The sequence below is a fragment of the Periophthalmus magnuspinnatus genome, chromosome 4, assembly GCF_009829125.3.
Source record: "Periophthalmus magnuspinnatus isolate fPerMag1 chromosome 4, fPerMag1.2.pri, whole genome shotgun sequence".
In the NCBI taxonomy this organism is placed as follows: domain Eukaryota; kingdom Metazoa; phylum Chordata; class Actinopteri; order Gobiiformes; family Gobiidae; genus Periophthalmus; species Periophthalmus magnuspinnatus.
This window is the reverse complement of record NC_047129.1, coordinates 307,038-331,047: the sequence shown is the minus strand read 5'-3', so window position 1 is coordinate 331,047 and position 24,010 is coordinate 307,038. Positions and strand designations below refer to the sequence as shown.

The 24,010-nt window shown below is 42.7% G+C and overlaps 1 protein-coding gene across 1 annotated transcript in view; it reads right to left on the bottom strand.

Annotated features, from left to right (window-relative positions):
• kif1aa (kinesin family member 1Aa) overlaps positions 1-24,010 on the bottom strand; it is a 50,575-nt gene that overhangs the window by 5,400 nt on the left and 21,165 nt on the right. The window contains exons 15-41 of the mRNA XM_055221175.1: positions 22,561-22,694; positions 16,614-16,693; positions 16,057-16,132; positions 15,298-15,377; positions 14,867-14,973; positions 14,693-14,773; positions 14,382-14,562; positions 13,336-13,408; positions 12,877-12,967; positions 12,645-12,793; positions 12,328-12,506; positions 11,764-11,901; positions 10,319-10,612; positions 8,822-8,940; positions 8,156-8,241; positions 7,345-7,480; positions 6,836-6,986; positions 6,671-6,761; positions 6,471-6,589; positions 6,082-6,137; positions 5,750-5,965; positions 4,757-4,865; positions 4,212-4,278; positions 4,025-4,109; positions 3,743-3,848; positions 2,378-2,404; positions 199-313 (exon numbers count right to left, since the gene is read on the bottom strand). Of these exons, the coding sequence (XP_055077150.1) occupies positions 199-313; positions 2,378-2,404; positions 3,743-3,848; positions 4,025-4,109; positions 4,212-4,278; positions 4,757-4,865; positions 5,750-5,965; positions 6,082-6,137; positions 6,471-6,589; positions 6,671-6,761; positions 6,836-6,986; positions 7,345-7,480; positions 8,156-8,241; positions 8,822-8,940; positions 10,319-10,612; positions 11,764-11,901; positions 12,328-12,506; positions 12,645-12,793; positions 12,877-12,967; positions 13,336-13,408; positions 14,382-14,562; positions 14,693-14,773; positions 14,867-14,973; positions 15,298-15,377; positions 16,057-16,132; positions 16,614-16,693; positions 22,561-22,694 (3,146 nt within the window). The remainder of the gene's footprint in view (positions 1-198; positions 314-2,377; positions 2,405-3,742; positions 3,849-4,024; positions 4,110-4,211; positions 4,279-4,756; positions 4,866-5,749; positions 5,966-6,081; positions 6,138-6,470; positions 6,590-6,670; positions 6,762-6,835; positions 6,987-7,344; positions 7,481-8,155; positions 8,242-8,821; positions 8,941-10,318; positions 10,613-11,763; positions 11,902-12,327; positions 12,507-12,644; positions 12,794-12,876; positions 12,968-13,335; positions 13,409-14,381; positions 14,563-14,692; positions 14,774-14,866; positions 14,974-15,297; positions 15,378-16,056; positions 16,133-16,613; positions 16,694-22,560; positions 22,695-24,010) is intronic.

Here is a 24,010-nt window from a genome sequence, read left to right as displayed (position 1 = left end):
AACATTAAGTCCACTGAAAGGTAATTCAAGTCTTCTTTTGTCTCAAAAGTAGGATAACTGGCAGGTTTTATGAGTTGAGAAAGTTTGATAAGGACTAAGCAGTGATGCCAAGACAATGGGGTCCAATAATCTCACCAGTGGAAAACCGGTAAGTGAACTGAAACTGAAGTCAACCTGTGATTAACTGAAACACTTTACCTCTAAATAGGCTGATAGGGTCATGTAGATCTTCTCCCCATTTGGAGTTACTCGGTTCAGTAACAATGAGTTATGCATTGAGCTGTCCCACGCTGCCTCGAAGCGATAAAACGTCCTGTGGTGGTCCAAGAAATACTAGTTTTTAGCAATCCAAAATATAGATTCTAAACACAGATGAACCCCATGCTCAACGCAGCCATACATTTGAGAAAGCAACTTAATAAAAATAAAGTAGTATTACATGATATTACCCCCCAAAAGAAAAATTTGTTCAGCCATTCTCAAATTAGGTTGATGTTTTGGCCATATTTTCCTCTTAACAACAAGGCAGCACTATTTTTGCAACAATAATATATGCTTATAATATATATAATGTTGGTCATTTACTTATTACTTATTTTTTACTTTTACTTATACAAATTACACCAGGTGTCCTGACTGACATTTTCTGCACATGTATTAACACTTTCTATTGTTGGTGCCTCATTGTAAAGTGGTTCAAAAGCCTTAACATTGTAATATATTTGCATGCAAATGATTTGATGGTGAAAGAAGACCAGAAATAAATGGGATGAAGGAACAGCAGGGTAGAGAGCTGGGACAGTGAAATACCTATGGTCCCTTTCCAAGACGATACTGTAGAAGACGAGATAAGTCAAAGAATAAAAGAGTCAAGAAGTGAGTTGCGGTCATGCACTGTTTGGAAAGTTTTACTCAGTGTTTTTATTCAAGTCACTTTGTCAGCTTTGGGTGGTTGGCATAGATAAAGAGAGACAAATTGAATTATCCCATGATATTCTACAAAATGTAGAGCATTTTTTCTCAGCTGGGATACAATTCAGTTGTGCAGCATCTTAATAATTCACTTAAATATTTGTGTTACTTGTCTATTGTATTATCTATGTATCTATCTATAGTTGAACACAGGCCTATGTATTTATTTTTCATAATTAAAATTTAAAAAAAAAATCAAAAGACCATTTAACATTTGCACATGAACCAACCAACATTAAGCAGTAATGGCAAAGAACAAAAAAATAATGCAGAGATAAAGCTTTTATTATCTACCAAACCTACATATATTGTGCTGCTAAAATGACCTGCAAGTAACCTAACCGAAAAATTGAAATGAGTAAAAAAAAAAATTAAACTTCAAATCATCAAGAGCACATAACAAAAACACCTGTGGTTTTATAACATGAACTGATGCATTAAACATTTGTAAAAAGGAAACTATTCCCTAGTGTTACATCTACATTTGCCACTTTGTGTTTTACTGCCTGCTTAAATCTCAGAGCCAGGACTGAAGTCATGTCACTGGCACCACATGTAACGGGACATTTGCCTTTGGAGTTTGGCAACACTTCAGGGCGGGACAAGAAAGACTTAAAAATATTCACAACATCACAGCAATTTGACACAGGGTGCTACTGGTGAGGTAATGCACCCCTGGATTAGTTTTTAATAGCAGTATTTGAAAACAGTGCCAGGGCTGTACTGTAAATGATGCAAGCTGTTGAGTTGAGTGTTTCTGTTAATAAGCAGCGGCTGCTAATAGAAAACTGTAATAATCATTAAAATATATCTTCAATGAGGCCTAGAGTCACATATAAAAGCGTTGTTGTAATGTAGACCTAAGTGTGTTTTACCTCAACCAAACATGCAAAGCATTTATGAAAAAAAATACAATTAACTTTATAATTAGTAAAGGTGCTAAATTGTCTGCTTTTGCAACTCCTTAAGTAATATTCCATTTCATTAACAAATTCTCTAACAAAAAAATGTAAGCGTAACATCTCCCTCTAGTGGTCATATATGATACAGGATAATGCCTATACCAATTTAATTTGATAATTTTCCGTGTTTCTGTGGAGTATTTAAAGGGCTAAAGATTAAAATTTTTGTACTAGAACTGGCTCCACGACACCTCCTCGACCAAAAGCTGCACATGAAGGCAGCCATGCACACCCTTGTCTGTCATAGAAACGCAGTGGACACAGAGTCAAAACAACCGGACAGCAGCAGAAAACATGCAAAACCACAGCTCTCACTTCTGATGAGGGGTACAACACAAAAGAATGGCACAAAAAGAGCAGGAGCAAGGGGGAAATGGATACAGTACGGTAACAAGATGGAGTTAGTGTGCATTGGAAAAGCCCAGGGAGGCAAAATAATATACCTAGGCATGTCCGAATCAAGAAACTGTCTGCAAAAGCAAAAACAACATTCAGTTAGTAACCCAAAAGTATGATTAGGATTTTTAAATATTTTCAAGGTTAGGGGATTGCAGGGGTGGGCAAATGCCATCATGGACACCAGCAAGCTTCAAAACAGTTGACAATTGGCAGAGCACTGGTTACTAAGCAGGGATAAAGAGCATTCAGCCAATCGGATTCTTGATTTTTCCAGGAAAAGTATACACAATTTCTCCAAAGGGACATGAAGGTGAGGTGTTTTTAAGAACGCTGCTGATAAATGCAGATAAATTAGTCCAATACATACAAAGTTATAAACTTTAAATATTTAGATAACACCATAGACAATGTATTGATTGTACAGGAAGTCACTCAAATTGTATGGTTGTAAGGAATAACAAGTCACATATCTGAAATAACACTGCCCTCAACTGGCTGACAACAGTACTACTATATATGCACATGAGCCACAATTATATTGTTCATTTGATGGGATGTTACATATATAGTTAAATGTGATATTTATATGTGAATGAATAAAATCAATATTATGCCTTGTCTGACATAATATCATATTATGGTTTATATGGGTTGTTTTTTATTATTATTAAACTGAGTGACTCAGAAATCAAAAACATAGCAATCGTTAGTGGAGTATTTATGGGATACTATTTTGTCTTAAATAGATTATCAATATTAAATGAGAAGAGTGGGGTGTTTTATAAAATGGTTTAAATTAGTAGTAACTTGATTATTTCAGCGAACATACAAGTAATGTTGTGAAATGAAACATGAGAATGCAATTGAGACATAACAATGACAACATTAAAAGCCATGAACATTAAGGAGGGTCGTACAGCCAGCAATTAAATCAAACATTAATTCAGAGGCAATATTTAATCAAAGTTATGGCTTCTCACTTCTTAAACCTGACTAAATACCATTATTTATGAAAAATATTTTCTTGAAAGGTTGTGCTTCAAAGCCAGATTTGACCTGCGCATACGGCCGGCCACTGGCACTTCACCCACCTTGGCTGTGTTAATGTGGTGTGAGGAGGCTGAAAAGACTGCAGCCACATAACTATGCTATAGCTGCCGAAGTGGCTTACCTCTATAGACATTGTAATTTACTAAGACAGATCGCATTGTATGATTTTGCTGCACTTGGTCATGTTCTATGTTCAGTTACAGTAAAAAAAAGAATAAAAATAATAATAAATTGTCATCTATATAAGTCCCTAAACATGATGAATGTACTGTAATAAAACATGTAGGTCATGTTAGTAAATATTAATGCAATAAATTGGTCTGAATAATTGAAAAGAGAAATAAACAAAAGTTGCATACCTGTCTTCTGGCAATGGTCGCACATATCCCGCAGACAAAATGTTCAATGACAAAATATTGGGGTCTATGATTGTCTCATCTGATTCTGGTGTTGTGCGGAGACGTCCTAAGAAACAATCAAGACCATCTTTTTAAAACTGAAAAAAAACAACCCCTCAACGCAGTGTCAGGTGTAAAATACTCAATGCAATAACTCACAAAGAGCAATGCTTTGTCCTTAGGCTCCCCCATTTTGGCTATAGTAAGTAACAACACTGCTAAAACACTTGAATCTTAGCTCACCTACTACAAGTTCTCTGATATCTCTCCATTCAATGTCCCCTGTAGATTCATGAACTATAGTAACAGCAATTCTTCTCTGGAGGCCCTGAAAGTAGTGGAAAACACAAACACGAGTAAGAAGAGCAAATCATGTTTTTAATGAATATTTAATCCAACAAGTCTATTCCCAGCATGAGATAGACAGTACCTGGTGAAGAAGGAACGTGCCATGGCAGGGCATCCCTCCTCTGTGATCCACAACTGCAGGGATGTAGCTATGGAGAAGATATTTATCAGATTTACAGTTGTATGTTAAATGTAAATTAAAACACAGTAAACATTTATAAATACATAAAGTTTTACAATACCAGATTTAATAATGACACAATTTTATTTGAAATTCAACCATTTAATTTTTAAATTAAATCAGATGGTAGCAAGACAGAAAGAGCTGAAAATTATAGTTAGTTGTCCTAAGTGGTAATATACAGAAACAGCTTTCAGTAAAAAGCATTTCTGAAATGAAAAAAAAAAAAGAAGATCCATCTGGAAATTGCCTATAAATCGTTTTAATATACCGTACTGTATAAAAAATTTGCCTATATGTTTATGAAGAAAAATGTAGGCCTGTAAATTAAAAGAGACATTAGGCTCATTAGCCCAACCTTTTGTGAAAGTGCATTCGTAAAGGCAATTTGATTCTATTGGCTATACTAGGCTTAGTTTTTTTTTTTTTTTTTACTTCATACTCACTCTCCATTTGCCTCCAGTTCACAGATCTCAAAGAAAACCATGAGGTCGTATTTGCTGTGACAGGGTCCAGGCTGCGGTCGGGTGAGTGCAGACAGTTTTGTGGCTGGGACTGAAATGAAACAAGGACAAACAGTTAAAAAATGGGACATTTTTACACCAAGGAGAGAGACCAGGTCTATCCTACAGAGGAGAGATGGAGGGAAGAAGAGAGGGCTGTGGAACGACTGAAAAGACAGCACCCATCATGTCACCAGGTTTAAATTTGTAAGAAAATGAGAGATTTCATGGATAAACCCTTCAAGAAGAGATACTGTTGTGTTTCAAACTTAGGGCCAGATCTACTGTGTAGTTTTTCAAAAGCAATGCAAATGTATGTTCCATAACAGTGAGCAGTATGTCTTGGTATATCTAGTAATAAAACCATGCTAGAATATGTGCTTAATGTGAGCTTAAGACTGTAGATCTGACCCTAAACATTTGATAAGACATACCGTAATGAATATTTCACCTATAATAAACAGTGACATGCATAATATGAACAATGTAATGTAGGCTACTATAGGTTACACATAGTCATTGGTCATTGGAAAAGTATGTATTATGCAAAAACGCTGTATACAATAATTCAAGTTTAGGAGTGCAAAGAAGGAATTGCAGGGAATCCACCACTCAAGTTGAAAGACACACACTGGGGTCAATCCAACCGCAGGATCCTGGATTATTTGTCTTTTAATACCACAGACTCACTACAGTACTGTGTTTTTAAGGTACTTAAATACATTTGTCAACAACAATGTCTGTTATTTCCAAAAAATGTACCAGTATTATTAAGTTTAAGCTTGGCGTTTTTATCATTATTTATTACATGTATAACATAGATTTTTTTTAAACATTAACTTGATCAACACTACTTTGAACTTAAAATATCATAGCTGGATATAAAAAGACAGTGAGTCCCAGGATCCTGTTGGATGTGACTTGTTTAAAACCAACCGGGCATCTGTGCTTTTATAACTGAACAGATAGAGATGGGTGGAGCAGGGAGCTGGGCCCGTTCCTGTGCTTCTATGATGAAAGAAGCAGCGAGGCCAGCCGCTGAAAGGGCGTGTCCTGACAGAGAGTCCACTAAGGCCCCGTTCAACACGTCTGGAACAAGGTAACGGATCAAGTCCAAGGTTTTCTCACGGTCCGGGGAGGTCTCGGAGTCTGCTGCTTGCGCCCAACAACATGAAGCTAACATGACATGACTTGAAGCAGGACAGCAGTACACAGACATACATTTAAATACATAAATGAGGATGGGACAGAGTGAAGGAGTGACGTACCGGGTTTAGAAAGAGGCATGACCCGAGGGAACTGTCTCCTGCAGGGCCGGAGAGGGCTATGTACAAGATAATATAGAAATAATATTAAAAATCCATTACATAAATACAACACTCCTAAAACATAAGAAAAAAAAAAAAAACTGTCTACAAAGGTCTGATTCATTTGGCTAAAAGTATCTCATCTACCATGTGTAATTTCAGCTAATAATTTAATTAACTCTATTCACTCTATGAGGTTTTCTACTGTTAGTGTAACTGTATATTAGGTTATAGTGTGTTTTATCATAACCATTACGTTAGCAAGCATTGTCATAGTCTGATCTCTAGGCCAATGATGATTTATATTGGCCTAATAAATAGAAAATAGACCCAAATTTGTTGTTCAGTACCTCATAACATCTTTGCAGAGCGGGAGGAAAGGCTGCTTCTGATAGTGTCCAAAAACTTCAAACACGATTGGCTGAGTCTTGATGTAGTCGACAAATGATTTGGTAACTTCAACAGCAATCTACATACAAATTGCAATTTTAGAAAAGGAAACAATTAAGGATGAAGTATTGTTTTTCTATTCTTTTTAAGCATGTCTTACATTCTGAACATGGTAAAAGCCTAGAGGTGGGCCACGACCTGTGTTCTTTAGGGGTTCAGTTGAAAAGGCTTCATCATGGCGGTGGATGAAACTGTGGAAAAAAAAGAATAATTAGATCAAAACAGCACATGTAAGTTAAATTCATGATAACTTTGAAATACTCACTTGAATTGGCAGAAGATGTCAGCATACTCTGCAGAGATGCTAGAGGCCTGGAGCACCGTGACTCTGAACGTGAAAAGATTTCCAAGCTGGAGATGCTCCAGGCTCGCCTCCTCCAGTCCGGCCTTCGCAGGGCCATCGTCATCTGCATCAGCTGTGAGGAAAAAACATTAGTTTGATTTTTAAAATTTACATGCTATGCATTTTATTGTCTAGACAGAAGTATTAGTGATACTGTAGCATTATTGTTTTCTGTGATGTGATTGAGCTGTGTTGGCCATCTGGGCAAGAAAAAAATGTGTATTTACTATTACTGTCAGATAAAAGTATTTTCAAATTATCTTTTTAATTTGAATCAAGTTATTCCTACATCAAAATCTCCAAAAATATAAATATAGTATTTGTTATAGAATAATTGTCTATAGCTATAGGTTTTTCACTTAAAAGTACATTAGTGAACATAAAACAGACTTACAGACTGGACTTGTCTCTCACATCTAAAATAAAATTACCCGCACATGTGTTGTTGTTCACTTCATCAGCTGAAGGTCCCATCTCCGTGCTCTGCCCCTCTCCCTCCACGATACGTAGCTCCTCCTGGGACACACCTTTACGGGATAGTCCCGCAGAGCAGGACTCAGACTGGAACTGTTAAAGCCCAAAGCATAATCATTTATAGTTTGGTGTGCAACAACACATGCATGAAAATATATCAATATTCATTTTTCTTTCTAACTTTGTATCTCCAATGCACACAGCTCAAATAAATTTCCCATGAATAGTAATATGATATATGTATATATAATATTTAAAGAAAAGCACAACAGAGACTGAATGGTCATATTTTACTACTTCACTAGCTCTGAAAGATTAAGAAAACTCACGTACACTGTCTCACTCATTACTCTTGAAGATCAGAGTTTCGTCAACGTTTTGGTCCCTCTGACCTTCCTCAGGTTAAACCTGAGGAAGGTCAGAGGTTAAACCTGAGGACTGAAACTTTGTGAGAATAAAAGTGAGTCAAGAGTGAGACAGTGTGCTGTCGCCCAGTCGGGTGTGCAGAGTCTACACAGAAACGACTACTTCACGAACTACAATAATAGCTTACCACCACCAAGTATGGAATGAACAAAATTTGTGCTTATTAAAAAAGCTATATAAGAAATAAAAATGCATATTTATGCATTCCATTCCATTAGCCTTCCATTAGCTTTCATAAGACCTTTTTTCCCACCAAGTTCCCACCAACTGTATGTCTGTAAATTCCCTCAAAAATTAGTTTGATTCATAGACAGATAGATACATGAAAGTTGTGTGAAGTACCTTCTCATACTGCTGGTCCTCAAAAGAGATCTTGGCGGTGCCGGACTGCCTCACTCCTGAGCCATAGTCTGGGGCCTCTTCATCGGCTGGAGGGAAACACAGAGCACCTTCACCTCACTCCCTCAAGAAGTCACACACAACCTGTACTTTATGTCCACTGTACAGAAATCAGCCAAAACAATATGACCACCAACTGACCGAAAACTCTTAAATAAATAATATCAATGAGGAAAAGCAGGTGATGCTTGTCAACTGGGTCAGAGCGTCTCCAAAACAGCATCTCTTATGTGTGCCCTGTGCAGATGAACTACAACAGTGTTTCGCAAACTATAGTGCATGTGCCAATGGAAGCATACAAAAAGTGCAGCTCATCTGCACTTCTTTCATTATTTCGTAAATTTTGTCCTTTGGGTTAGTCCTAGTTTAGAACTATTCAAGTTATAGCATAGTCCTGTTTTACAGCTGAACTAGATCTGGTGGTAGTGACGAATATTTTCTGGGGTGAATAGTTTGAGAACCACTGAACTACAGCCACCGAAATGACCAAAATGCTATTCAGTTTCAGAGGGAAAGGCGATGTCTATTACAAGAGGCTGTGTATTGAGCAGGTGGTTATAATTTTTTGTCTGATATTATGCCTAATAGTACAAAGTCTAAAATCCTTACCTGATATGGCCTGCACTGCCACTCTCAGAAAGCCCTTGACTTCTCCCCTCTCATTGACAATGGCAACGCGGTGAACCAAAGGAACCGGGTACAAAAGATTACTTAGATACACAAATGCCCTGTAAAAACATAGACAAGAATGGGAAATACAATAAATATTGCTGTCAAAATTAAAACTCCATAGTGTGCAATTAAAAAATATTATTACTGGACTGGACAACAGAACATAGAGCAGCAAAGCAACTGAACAGAAGCTGGAACGGCTCTTGCGATGGCCATGGATAAACCCTTTACTATTGTTACTATATGGGGGCTTTCCTCACCGTTTAGTCAATTGTATTATCAGGACAATTGTGGTAACATGCAAATTTAAAAAATGGACATTGTACTGATAAGGTTTGATGAGGCTAGGAGCTACTGAACTAAATGGACAAGAAACCAGCTCCTATTATTTTTGTTTTTAGATTGTTCAATTGAAGATTGTTATCAGGCCACATATAATCAAGATTTCAACTTCATCATTCATGGACCATTCAAGGACTAATCATTTTGTTGAAGCCAATAAACATTTACAAATGAAAAGTGTAAATTAAGGGAACAAGGCATATGACAAGATTGGTGAGGTGCAAATAAGGCATGCTCAGGACAAAAAAATGTAAACAAAAATCATTTTAATACTTCTGGACTCAAAGGAACCATAAGCAAATGAAAAAGAAATCATCACATGTTTCAGCTGTAATAAAAACTGCCAAAAGCTCTAGACTGGACAAAAACCACATCAGAAATCAAGGTGCACCTCGTGATGGGCACTGAACATGTGGACTTGAAGCTAAAATTCATTTGAAAAATAAAAAAAATGCTAGTGCTCTGGCATGCCTAAAAGAGACCGCTGCAGTAGAAACCAGCTCTTTCAACTTGAGATTTTTACTTCAACAATTTAAACAATTTTGAAGGAGTAGTCATCTATAAGACATGTCAGTGCATATGAACAGGTTTTAAATAAAATATACTTCTACCCCTACAAGTTAAACATCTGTGACACAAAAACAAGCAGATGCTGAGCATCAACATTGCTTGGACCTTTAAGGAAACAAGTGCTGATGTAAATAAAGTGGTGGGCTTGATGGCAAAATGACAAAATGCACTTACTGTAAACAATGTAAAAAAAAACTCAAGAATAGTAGACTGGCCAGTCACCCAAGTTTAATTCTTCAATTAATACAAAAATGTGTCTGAACTGAGTGTCAAAGGGATCGCTTTCACAGTGAATAAGTCCAACTGGCCAGGCTAATGAGTGGAAATTTTGATGCCAACATGGGTTTATTAACAACCACATGGTAACTGCTAATCAACAACATTGCTAAATAAAAAAGGAAAAATAAATAAATAAAAAATATAAAAAACTACTACCACAAATCTGATGTTAGTTTGTGAAAAGATTACTTCCCGATGTGAAAGAGCTAGTTTCCTCTCAGCCTGCTCCGAGACCTCACCAACCTGCCCACTACACTGAACAAAGGAGCGCGGTCGTAAAAGGGGTCCAGGCCTTCGCAGGAGCCTCGGCACACCCCTCTCTCTTCATCATCATCATCATCATCCAGCTCCAAGCACGAGTCATCCAAAAATATATCCTGATCGAGATCATCCAGAGCCTCCAGCTCGTCCTCGCCCTCCGCCCCGCGCCCGTCCCGCTGTGTGTCGGCCAGCTCGGTGACCTCAGATGTGGACGGGGTGGGGGACGGGGTGGGGTCGCTCATGCGCTCACTCATGCACGTGTTGAATAGAGGGTTTCTGGTGTAGCCACACACAGAACTGGGTTAGTACAGTGAGAGGCAGAAGCAGCAGAGGCGCAGAGCTGAGGGCTGTACACAGTGAGTTAATCATGGACAATACGTGACAGAAAGCAGCAAGCTGCAAATGCTGTCCTTATTGTGCTGCCATTCACAGCACTTCCACCATTGGGACAGGCAATGTTCCACAGTTATAAGACAGAGGGCAATGTCCACTAAGGCTTGTATTTCAAGCATTCATTCATTAATATGTGTGCACAGGGCTGATTGATGTGAAAATAAAAATTTAATTATGATTGCTTCCCTGTAATTATGTTATCTTGGTGATGTTGTCATATGATTGAGTGCTTCTGTTTACACTGACACTTTTCCTCACACACACCCCCCATAAGTTATTTTCTGTTTCAGTTTCTGATGCTAAATACAATGAATTGCTGTAGGAGAATAATCCTGACAAACAAAATACTGCTGAATATGCTTTATTTTAAATGTAATGCTACCAGCATTTTTGAATACGTTGAGATTCAATTAAATGTATTAAAAATACAACACTTCTATACACAGTTCTCTGGTTACAATCTTTTTGGAATGAATGGTTTGTATGAATTATTTTTTGTCACAGGTCATAGAAGGTTTACATTAAATCTTATGAGTCAGAGCAGAGATTAGGAGATACAAGGGCACATTTCAAATGAACTTCTTCCTGCATAACAATGAGCTGAATGAAAGGCTCACAGGCTGCTACAGTTATATAATCACAGCTTGTGACTGTGTAGGAGAGATTAGAAGGCCAGATGCCAAAATTTGTATGAAAAAAAATCTGCAGGTTTTGAGTGGGAGGCAAGAACAGAAATCCTTCAAAAATATCTTTTCTCCAATCCCCAAGTCATTGCTACAGTGAAGACTATATTATTCATATGATCCATATTTATTTAAAGCACAGTCAATTGAAAATGTTGTAATTACATGTATTTTCAATATTTACTATATATTATATATATATTCCCAATTAATGTGCTTTGATATTGAATGCACCAGTAGCAGCTACCGCCCAGTGTTATAATTGGACTGTCCTTTGGGGAGTTCTTTGGCTCGTTGACCCTGATAAAAAACTCTAATTTCTCTCAATGTTTCTTGTTTTGTGGCATTTACCTCCCAACCAGCCTGAACCAGGGGAAGCGGTCGTAAAAGGGGTCGCCTCCGGTCATGACGTTTTCACTGTCCTCTGTGGAGCTGTTCGGCACTTCAGCTGCACGATCGTACATGTCCCGCATCAAATCAAGCCTTTGTCTACAATACAAAGGAGCAATTAGCACTTGTGCATTTGAGTAATTAGTGCTGTTAGTGCAGTTTAATTTGTATTCTTTCTCTCAATCTGACCCTGTCCTATGCCCTATTTATCCTTTTTCTTCTCTAATACAATGAACTTCATGCCCTTTCACTACATCCATAAATCCAGCAAGGTCTTCACCTAGGCACACAGCTCTAGCCTCAGCATCCATCCATAATATATTCACTCTCGCTCTACAGTACATCTAAACCAAATCAGTCTGGTAAAATATGACTTTCTCTCCAAGTGATCTAACTTGAATTGTCCCTCTAATGTACTCATTCTTAAGCCTATGCATTGTTGTTATGAATAAAAATAAGGCCAATCTCAGCTATACCTCTAAAATGAAATTTAGAGATATATTTTTGTATACAATGTATATCTACCTGAGTTTTTCTAGGGTCCAGTAATGTGTGGCTCCGTTCTTCTGGTCTTGCACCTCCACAGCCACAATGGTGCGTGGGAACTGGTGCTTCTCTCTGTCATCATTTGCCTCTGGGGGCAAGAAGTCCGGGGGCAGGGGCGAGTACAGCGAGTCAGTCAGCAGCACAAACTGAAACTGTACCTAAAAATGACAACAAAATAAGATTTTAAAAATGCATGGTTAGTAGCTTGATTCAATTTGTTTGCAATAGATCAGCAACAGGGTTATAAATACTAAAATTTTACACAGTACGCAAGATTTAATAACTAAATTCTGAACCTTCTTCTTGAGCTCCACACTTATAGCATTGGCCTCTTTCAGGAAAATGGCATTGCCCCATAAGAGGTCACGCAGAGAGGTGAACTGGTAAGATCTCCACTTTCGGAAACTCCACAGGGCCAACTCTCTCTCCCTCTCAGTCCATTGAACTGAAAGGCAAAACCATTATATTTATTTAGCATTAGCAATAACTTAACACCCCTAATAAAAATTGTACTGTGCAGTTTTATACCTTCCTCCTCTGGCTCCTCTTCCTCCTCAGCAGCATCTGGGTAGCAACGGTCCACTTGTTTTTGAAGAGCCTCCAGTTTACTCTCATAATCCTACACAGTTCATAAAATAATAAAAGTGACAATAAAGAATTATTTATGAAGTAAATAAAGAATCTCAATTTCATAGGAAAATAACATCTCACTCCAATCCAATTATCACACACACACACGTAATTTTTTTTTTCTAATCGTTCATGCTAATTAGTAGCACAAATCCAGGGTACATTTAATTTTTAACAGCTGTTCTGTGTTGTCATGTAATTCAAAGAAGCCCAATAAATGATAAGAAAATGATGGGTTAGTCAGTAAAACCTAGCTTGCCATAGGTGATCATTATCCAGAACACTAAATATATAAGCAATTTGTAATGGCAATACAATCTGGTCTACTTTATATTACTTATATTGTAGACAAAGTACCAGTCGTTGTTGTTCCAGTAGGTTGTTTGCCTCTTCCCTCTCTTTGCGATACTGTTCCTCCAGCTCCTGCAACCTGAAGACACCAACAAACAAAAAACCCATTTAATCATTTACCTCCTCATAACTCACATCACTTTATTTCCTCTGACACTTTTCATTTGATAATATTGTTGAGTTTCAGTTGATGTCACAACATTGTATAGACTGTATAAAGAAGTGGACCAAGGGAGTGTAACGTCACCCAAAGAGTTTGGTTCCAACCAAATTAAGCTCATCGAGGCTAGCAGTTATAGGGCCGAATCTGGAACAGGGTTCCATATTTGTAAATACGACCACACGCATCATCCAAAGAGCCAATAAGGAGCGAGGATGTTGAAGGTAATGCCCCTTACGGCCCGCAACGCTTGTTTAGTAGGGCGCGGGCACTTAGCATGGCTGTCAATAAAATCTGTTGCTACCGCTAGCAGGAGCAAACTTTGCGAAAGACAGCAGCTCATTGATCTGTTATCAATGTTCATATCTTCATTTACAGACAATATAGTGAACTACAAAGCACATTACAAACATGTTAATACCAAAATGACTAATCTGCCAGCAACAGTTATAGAGAGAGGAGACGTTTTTTCAATAGAAAGTGAACTGGAGCCAGAGTTAATGGAACCGAATTTCCCTCATGCTCAATTCTTATTTGGAACACAGCAGCTAGCAGGTTAGCTATGTTTATTTATATATACAGTCTATGGTCTTAACTGAGATTTGATGCAGGTGAATGGAAAGGTTTTTGTGATTATATATAATAGAAAGGATCCTGGGCCCATTATAATAAATGTTCAACATGTGTGTGAGAAGCACTTCCAAATTTCAAAACTAAACTTAAGTCATATTAGGATCATAACCATGTAGTTAGAGTTAGGGTTCCTTTAAATTGTAGGCTGTAAACTTTTTTTTTTGTAAATATATATTGAATTTACAATAATTTTCATTATTGAATGTCTACAAAAAGTGGCTAATAAATTAATTATACAAGTCTCCCCATTTTAAAATACCTCTGCTCCATCTCTTGCTTCATGTCGATGCCCTGTTTGTCTAGCAGCTCCCTCTGAGCAAAGGCCCAGTCCACAGGCTCCGAGGGGGTTTCTGCGCAGGGCGTTCTCTCCCGCTCCGCTCGCGCCTGCACCGGGTGGTTAAACCGGAAAACATGGCTCTTACCAAGAATGATGCGGTTTCCTAAAGGGATTCAACCAGTTGTTGGTTATCTATAAAGTAGTCTTGATAATCAAAAAAAGAAATGCACATATAGTTCAATATACAGTAGGTTCATATATTTCTTAGCTGATAATAATAGATCATTTCTGACCTGATCTGAGGACAGTGGGCTCAGTGACTCTCTTCCCATTCACATAGGTCTCTGCTCCTTCACACGGCTCCAATATCACAGCTGCATGCACAGACAGAGGCAGACAGCAGTAAAGGCTTAATTTCCTGTCTGTAAACACATGGACCAATATATAGCACAGGAGGGTTATCTCACTTTCTCCATTGGCGTCTGATGAACTGGTAAAGGTGCAGTGCTCCTCTTTGATAAAGTGTCCACTGAGCACTATGTCCTGACGGCTGCTGGCATCTTCACGCCCAACTCTGTAACATGACAGTTTGTGAAATATAGTGCAGCAAAAAAGTTAAAATGCATAGTGGATGCCGAATGTGCTCCAAAATGCAAAAATTTAGCATTTACATTAAAGGGGCAACAGTGATCAGATGATCCCAGCTCTGACCAATGCATACCCTTTGTGTCCTTAGGCAAAACACTTCATTCACCTTGCCTAAATGTGGTGTATGAATTGGTAAGGTCTGACAATCATCCATAATATATAAAAATGTATGCAAATTTGCGATGTGGATCGCAAAACAAGAGGGCCAGAATTTTATGATTACTTTCTTCCATCTGTATGTGTATCTCACCTGGTGATTCCATCTTTTATGTAGTACAGGAGGCATTCAGACATCAGAGGGTCTTCATTCAGATTCACCAAATGTGGAGTCTGGGACAAAGACACACATTAAATAACTAGAATTAATAAATAGACCATTTTGATGTGCCCATATGTTAGGGACTATATAGCATTTGCCTCTCACACATCAGTGCACAGGAGAAACATGGACAGGAGAAACATCAAACAATTAGAGATAATGAAAATCATGCATCTCCCCTGCGTGCATGCCCCCTTTCACTGTGTTTGAGTGTTTAAAGGCTAAAACTAACAACATTCAATCTGAGAAACAGGGACAGAAGCATTATCAGTTCATTACACCCAAACCTCCAGTAGGGCCTTGGGTGCCTGGAGTGATTAGATAATGCAGAAGAGGATAGCCTAGTTTTTAATCGGTGCAAAGACTGTAGTAGTAAGTACACCCACAGATTCATAGTTTAATCAGGACAAGCTCCAGATAAAATATTTCACCGAAGGAGAGGACACAACACTTCAGAGTCACAAACCTCATTGGGTGAAAACAGCCCAACTGTGTCGATAAACACAGGCTCTGGTTTTCTAGGACTATCTGATGGCTTTGGATCAAATTATTAAAACAATATTAGGATAAATATTTATTAAAAACAATATAAGGTGTGTTAAAAACACAATATACAATATATAAATAATATATATATCATTATTTTTTAAATTATTATTATTATTATTATTTTTTAATTTATTTTCTTACCTTTTTAGGTGAAAATACTCCCAGTGTCCCACCATCCTCTCGCATTGCAACGCCCATCTCTGCTAGCAAAGCCTCTCTACATAAAGGGAACAGAACAGACATTTTTACACACAAGTATATGTCCATACTGATTTAGCTACTATTGTTGGTTCACTTGTGTTATGAGCCTTAAGGGGGTTAGAGCCAATGCTGATGAATTCCTGTCACTAAATTAGATTCTTATTGGAAAAACTGATTCTTTTCTAAGAAAGTTGGGAGCCCCAGACAATCTTTTTTTATTGATGGTCTTACAAATTACAGTAACATGTATATATTGCATGTCATGGAAAATAAATCCAGAATCAGTACTTAAGTAGCAGTAACAGTATTTAGTAGTAGAATGTGACAGCCTGGACTATACTGTAAATGTACCAAGGGAAGAAATATAAAGAAAACATGGCTCTGGGTGTGGGGGGGCTGTGAGGGTTTGATTGACACATGCTACTGTAATAAATACTCTCCCCTGTATTATTTTACACTTACAGCACTGTAAAAACAATTGAACTGGTTTGCATTACCGCTCCATTCTGATGGCTTCAGTTCTGCGAAGTTTCTCCTCCCAGGTCTCATTGAGTTCAGCAATGATTTTCTCTGTTTCCTAATATGAAACAGTTTAAACAAAAAGATGAATGTCATATATCAACATATTGTCATGATGTCAGTTTCCCTGTCCTCCCGTGCTCTCTCCCCCTCCCCTACCTGTGTGTCTGGAGCTGGGTGGAGTGCCTGACTCCTCCCGTGCACACCTGGGGTGCATCAGCCTAATCACCACCACCTGCTGCTGAGTACAAGAAGGCTTGGCAGTCTACACTCGGTGCCAGACCGTCCGCGTGTAAAACGTGAATGTTTCTAGCTAAGCTTTGTTATTTGGTACTTTCCTGCAAATGCTCATTTGGATTTATGCACCCTCCAGATTCCTGCCTCCACTCGCCCAGCTCCTGCCGTCACGTTCCAGTCCCGGTATCGCCTCCTGCTCGTCTCGTCTCCGGCTCGTCTCGTCTCCTGCTCGTCTCGTCTCCTGCTCGTCTCGTCTCCTGCTCGTCTCGTCTCCTGTCCGGTCCTGGTCTCTGGTTTGTCGCCCGCTCCCCGCTCTGGTCTTCGTCTGCTCCGCCCGCCCTGGTACCGCACCTGCTTCTATCCCCGTCCTGGTCCTGTCCTGCCCGCCTCTACCTGCACCGCACCCGCCTGACCCGTCTCCCGCTCCCCGGTTCCTGTACCTGCTCTTGTGACCTGTTTAAAGACTGCATTTTCACCGCTGTAAATAAACACTGTTAAAACTGCTCTGGTCTGCATCCTTTGGTCCTATCCGCACCGTTACGACAGAACGGTCTGGCCACTATGGACCAAGCAGGCTCAGATCCGGACCAGATGCGCCGCCTCACGCACTCTCACCCCGAGGCGGTGCTGGGTCAGCACGAACAATCCATTCGAACTCTATTGGAGCTAAATCAGACATTGTCCCAGCAGGTGGCACAGCTTAACCACCAGGTGGCCGCGCTCCTCGTCACCCCGCCTGCTGCAGCTGGAGCGCCACCACGCCTCCCGGAGCCGAGAGGCACGGATCCGGAGCCGTATGCTGGACAACCTCACCTCTGTCGCGGATTCCTGTTCCAGTGCGAGTTCATGTTCCAGCAATGCCCTTCTCGTTTCAGCTCGGGGGCCACCAAGATCCGATATATATGTGGATTACTCCGGGGCAGAGCTCTCCAGTGGGCAGAGGCGCGCCTAATGAAGACGTCTGTGGATAGCCTGGATTTTAATGAATTTGTGTCCACGTTTAAGCTGGTGTTTGACCACCCGCACTACCAGGACAATGCTGCCTCCCGGTTATTGTCTCTCAGCCAGGGCTCCAGGACGGTAGCGGATTATTCCATTGAGTTCTGGACACATGCGGCGGAGCTGGACTGGACGGACAGCGCGCTGCGGGCTGTGTTTGTGCGGGGCCTGAACGAGACTTTGAAAGATGAATTGGTTTCCCGGGACGAACCCCCCGACCTGCGGACCCTCATCTCCCTCACTCACCGTATAGACAACCGCCTACGGGCTCGTCGCCGAGAGAGACGCCGGTCACCGGTCCCGCCGGAGCCACGCGCTGCCCCGCCCCCGCCGGATGAGCCCATGCAACTCGACAGGACCCTTGTGTCGGCCGAGGAGCGTCAACGGAGGCGTCGTCTGGCCGGGGCTTGCCTCTACTGCGGTGAGCGCGGACATTATGTGGTCACTTGCCCAGTTCGGCCAAAAGGGGGGGCCCACCAGTAGCACTGGGAGTACTGGTGGGCGAGCAACACATCCTGGACTCTTCTAATAGACTGCGGCTCAGCGCCACCCTGTGCGTTCGCACAGAGACCTTATGCGTTTCCGCCCTTATCGACTCCGGGGCTGAGAGGGACTTTATTGATGCCCAAGTCGCGGAGCAGCTCGGGGTCTACCTGGAGCCCCTCGAACGCCCCTTAAATGCCCAGGGGCTCAATGGACGTTTTCTGGGGCACATCACTCACATCACAGAACCTGTCACCGTGATTCTGTCCGGCAACCACCAAGAGAACCGTCAGTTTCATGTCCTGTCCTCCTCCGCTTCTCCTCTGGTCCTTGGTTACCCCTGGCTACGCGCCCACAACCCTGTTTTCGATTGGGCCAGGGGCGGAGTTTCGGGCTGGAGTCCCGATTGCCACGCCAAGTGCCTTCGGTCCGCCCTCCCTCCGGCCGGGAGGTCCGTTCCTGTTGCTGATCCGTCCCCAGACACCCCCAATCTGTCCTCGGTGCCTGCTGAATATCACGACCTGGGGGAGGTTTTTAGCAAGAGCAAGGCCCTCTCTTTACCGCCCCACCGTCCATATGACTGCGCCATTGACCTCCTGCCGGGTGCCCCACTACCATCTAGCAGGCTATATAACCTGTCTAAACCTGAACGCGAGTCAATGGAGGACTATATCCGTGGGTCCCTGGCTGCCGGAATCATCCGCCCGTCCACTTCACCCGTGGGAGCGGGGTTCTTCTTTGTGGCTAAGAAGGACAAATCCCTGCGGCCTTGCATTGATTACCGGGGTCTGAACAATATAACCGTGAAGAATAAATACCCGCTTCCCTTACTGGACTCGGCATTTACGCCCCTCCACGGTGCGACCATCTTCTCAAAGTTGGATTTGCGGAATGCGTACCACCTGGTGCGCATCAGGGAGGGAGACGAATGGAAGACGGCCTTCAAGACACCCCTGGGACATTTCGAATACTTGGTTATGCCCTTCGGTCTCACCAACGCCCCTGCCGTATTCCAAGCCCTCATCAACGATGTGCTCCGTGATTTCCTTAACCGATTCGTCTTTGTTTACTTGGATGACATCTTGATTTTCTCGCGGTCCCCCCAGGAGCATCATCAGCACGTTCGCCAGGTTCTCCAGCGCCTCCTCGAGAATAAACTGTTCGTGAAAGCTGAGAAATGCGAGTTTCACGCAGAGGAGGTCAGCTTTTTGGGCTTCATTGTGGGGCGGGGCCAAGTAAGAGCTGACCCTGAAAAGATCCAGGCTGTCACTGAGTGGCCCGTTCCTACCAGCCGGAGACAGCTCCAGAGATTTATCGGCTTTGCCAATTTTTATAGACGTTTCATCCGGGATTTTAGTAGGGTTATCTCGCCCTTAACTAAACTCACCTCTCCTGCTTTGCCGTTTGCCTGGTCTCCTGAGGCGCAGACAGCCTTCGAGAAGCTTAAGAGACTATTTACCTCCGCTCCCATCCTGCACCAGCCCGACCCTTCACGGCAATTCATCGTGGAGGTCGACGCCTCCGACTCGGGAGTGGGGGCCGTGCTTTCGCAGAGGTTCGACCCCCACAACCGCCTCTGTCCCTGCGCCTTCTTTTCCCGGCGATTGTCCTCGGCCGAGGTCAATTATGATGTGGGGGATCGGGAGCTCCTTGCCGTAAAGCTGGCCTTGGAGGAGTGGCGCCACTGGCTCGAAGGGGCGGAGCAACCATTCATCGTCTGGACCGACCATAAAAACTTGGAGTACATCCAGTCCGCCAGGCGCCTCAATCCCCGTCAAGCTCGTTGGTCCCTCTTCTTCAGCCGCTTCAACTTTCTCCTCACCTACCGCCCCGGATCTCGGAACGTCAAACCAGATGCCCTCTCCCGCCAGTTCGCCCTGGAGGATAGCCCGGTCACCGCAGAAACAATTATCCCCTCCTCGTGTGTGGTGGCCGCGGTCCATTGGGATATCGAGGACACCGTCCGAGAGGCCCAGACCAACGACCCCGACCCAGGTAACGGCCCTCCAGATAAACTGTTTGTTCCCGATTCTGTCCGGTCTCAGGTGCTCCAGTGGGTCCATGCCTCCCGTTTCGCCTGCCATCCTGGTGCCGGTCGCTCTCTCTCCCTCCTCAGGAGACGCTTCTGGTGGCCCACGATGGACACAGACACCCGGGCTTATGTCGCCGCCTGCCAGGTATGTGCTCGGGCCAAGGCCTCCCACTCACCCCCTTCTGGTCTCTTGCATCCTCTCCCAGTTCCTCGTCGCCCTTGGTCCCACATCGCCTTGGACTTCGTGACGGGCCTTCCCCCTTCCCAGGGGAACACGGTGGTTCTCACCATTGTGGACCGCTTCTCCAAGGCCGCCCATTTCGTTGCCCTGCCTAAGCTCCCCACAGCCAAAGAAACTGCCGACCAGCTGACCAGTCATGTCTTCCGACTCCACGGCATCCCGGTGGACATCGTGTCCGACAGAGGGACCCAATTCACCTCTCAGGTATGGCGGTCTTTCTGCGACAGTTTGGGGGCCACGGTTAGCCTCACGTCCGGGTTCCATCCACAATCTAATGGGCAGACGGAGCGGGCCAACCAAGACCTGGAGTCGGCCCTACGGTGCACAGCCTCCGCCAACCCCGCGACCTGGAGTACTCACCTACCCTGGATAGAGTACGCTCACAACTCCCTCGTGAGTTCCGCCACTGGTATGTCCCCCTTCGAGGCATCGCTGGGATATCAACCCCCTCTCTTTCCCACGGAGGAGAGGGACCTCGCCGTCCCGTCTGTTCAGCGCCATCTCCAGCGCTGTCGCCGGATCTGGAAGAAGGCCAGGGCGGCCCTTCTTCGGGCTGGAGCGCGCACTAAGGCGACGGCCGATCGCCACCGTGTCCCGGCGCCCGTATACCAACCTGGCCAGATGGTTTGGCTCTCCGCCAAGACGGTCCCGCTGAAGACGGACTCCCGTAAGCTGTCCCCCCGATTCCTGGGACCGTTTAAGATCATGAGGATCATAAATCCATCGGCGGTGCGCCTCCAGTTACCCCCGTCTCTCCGGATTCATCCGACCTTTCACGTCTCCCAGGTTAAACCAGTCCGGACCAGCGACCTGTGCCCTCCGGCCGATCCCCCACCGCCCGCCCGAGTCATTGACGGCCACCCGGCGTTCACCGTCCGCCGCCTGATTGACGTTCGTCGCCGTGGTAGGGGCCTCCAGTACCTCGTCGATTGGGAGGGTTACGGTCCGGAGGAGCGATCCTGGGTGCCCAGGGCACGCATTCTGGACCCCGACATGGTGAGAGACTTCCACCGCGCTCATCCTGACAAGCCTGGGGGTCCACCAGGAGGTGGACCTTAGGGGGGGGGTACTGTCATGATGTCAGTTTCCCTGTCCTCCCGTGCTCTCTCCCCCTCCCCTACCTGTGTGTCTGGAGCTGGGTGGAGTGCCTGACTCCTCCCGTGCACACCTGGGGTGCATCAGCCTAATCACCACCACCTGCTGCTGAGTACAAGAAGGCTTGGCAGTCTACACTCGGTGCCAGACCGTCCGCGTGTAAAACGTGAATGTTTCTAGCTAAGCTTTGTTATTTGGTACTTTCCTGCAAATGCTCATTTGGATTTATGCACCCTCCAGATTCCTGCCTCCACTCGCCCAGCTCCTGCCGTCACGTTCCAGTCCCGGTATCGCCTCCTGCTCGTCTCGTCTCCTGCTCGTCTCGTCTCCTGCTCGTCTCGTCTCCTGCTCGTCTCGTCTCCTGTCCGGTCCTGGTCTCTGGTTTGTCGCCCGCTCCCCGCTCTGGTCTTCGTCTGCTCCGCCCGCCCTGGTACCGCACCTGCTTCTATCCCCGTCCTGGTCCTGTCCTGCCCGCCTCTACCTGCACCGCACCCGCCTGACCCGTCTCCCGCTCCCCGGTTCCTGTACCTGCTCTTGTGACCTGTTTAAAGACTGCATTTTCACCGCTGTAAATAAACACTGTTAAAACTGCTCTGGTCTGCATCCTTTGGTCCTATCCGCACCGTTACGACACATATAGACAGTAGGTTGCAAAATGGGAAATACTGAAAGGCCCTGGGTGTGGCGATAAATTATATAAAGCTAATGTTACTCGCTGTAGACATATCTTGTTTTTGTAGGAGCACTTTGCTTAAGGTCAAATTTATAAAGGGGTATACACTTGTGAAAAATCTGGGAACCATGCATGTGTATTTTTTTTCATTCTATTATACTTTACCTTTAGCCTCTCGATGGCCTCTTCGCTACCGGGGCTAAACATGATGCGGTCGTGAAGGCTGGCAATGGACCCAGCTCGACTGGACAGGGCAGAGAGAGAGGGCGAGGGGCTCATCCCAGTCATAGCATTGGTCACTGTGGAAAATCCCTTATTGTTATTGTTCTTGAAATTGGACACGTCTGTCAGAACAGGACAGGGGGTGCATATGGACAGAATAGGAAAAAATACATTGAAAAAAATAAAGTATAGACGATAGTCAAAAGAAAGGGGAGAGAGGAGAGAAAGAAGATATGTGTCTTGAAACAAATCTAATTGACAGAGTGAAATTTGATCGGAGTGGAAACGAGCTCGGGCGGTATCAACAGAAAGCCAGGCAGAAGAACCAACTTAAAAATAAAAGAAAGCCATCCAGTTTAGCAAGACAAAGCACATATGACCCACGCCAAATGCCATATTATGCAGGGACATTAATAAGCAATATTTATTTAAAATGCTCTATTCTTTTTATCATAATATAAACAACACAGAACTGAGACAATTTATGTTCAAATTTAATTCAAGCTTAGAAAAATAGTTTTAATAAAAGCTTTTGTTTTGTGCATTTTATCTTCTGCATAATTTATGAATAATAATTTAAGGGACTTTTCAATAATTCTAAGAAAGCAACTTAGAGCTAATGTGTGGTGATTCACTCTGTCTAAACGTGTCATTTACTACTATGCTTTTACAGGCACGTCTTCTAAAAAGCATAACCAATATGCAGTGTGACTCACAAGTAAATGCCAAAATGCAGTGGTATTACAAGTTTGCAAACCAATTTATAACCATTATTGAGTAACCATGACTCAGCATTACTCAACAACCACAAAGCCAGCATCATCAAATAACATGCAAGAAAGTAATTATTATATACAGAGTCAAATATTCAACAATTTGTAAATGTATAAATTCATAGCACATTCTCCCCGAGCATTCTACATCATTTACATGTATTTTATTTATACTTGGCAGTGGCATCTCAAGTCCAGTACTAGTATAGATTACTCATCTTAAGGCTTGCAACATAAATGTCATAAATAAAAAACTAAAACAATTTTTGCAAGATTCACCACATAAATCAAGACTGTTGCATTTCTGTTTCATTTCACTATCTACTTTCTAATGACAACAACCTTATGACTGTCTCTTATGTTTCAGGCTTATCTTGCCAGGACACCTTAAAAGCTACTTCATCTGTGTTGCTATGGCAACACAGTGCAATAAAATGGGAAAATCCTATCACCGTCATCCATCTATCAAAAAGGACCCAATATTACAACTATCTCTGAGCGATAAATGAAGTCATATGTTATGGGAGGACAGTAAAAATGTAATGCACAAAATGAGACCTCAAACGACCAACAATATGCAAGTAAATAATGATCTCTGGGTGACTAAAAGCTGCGCAATC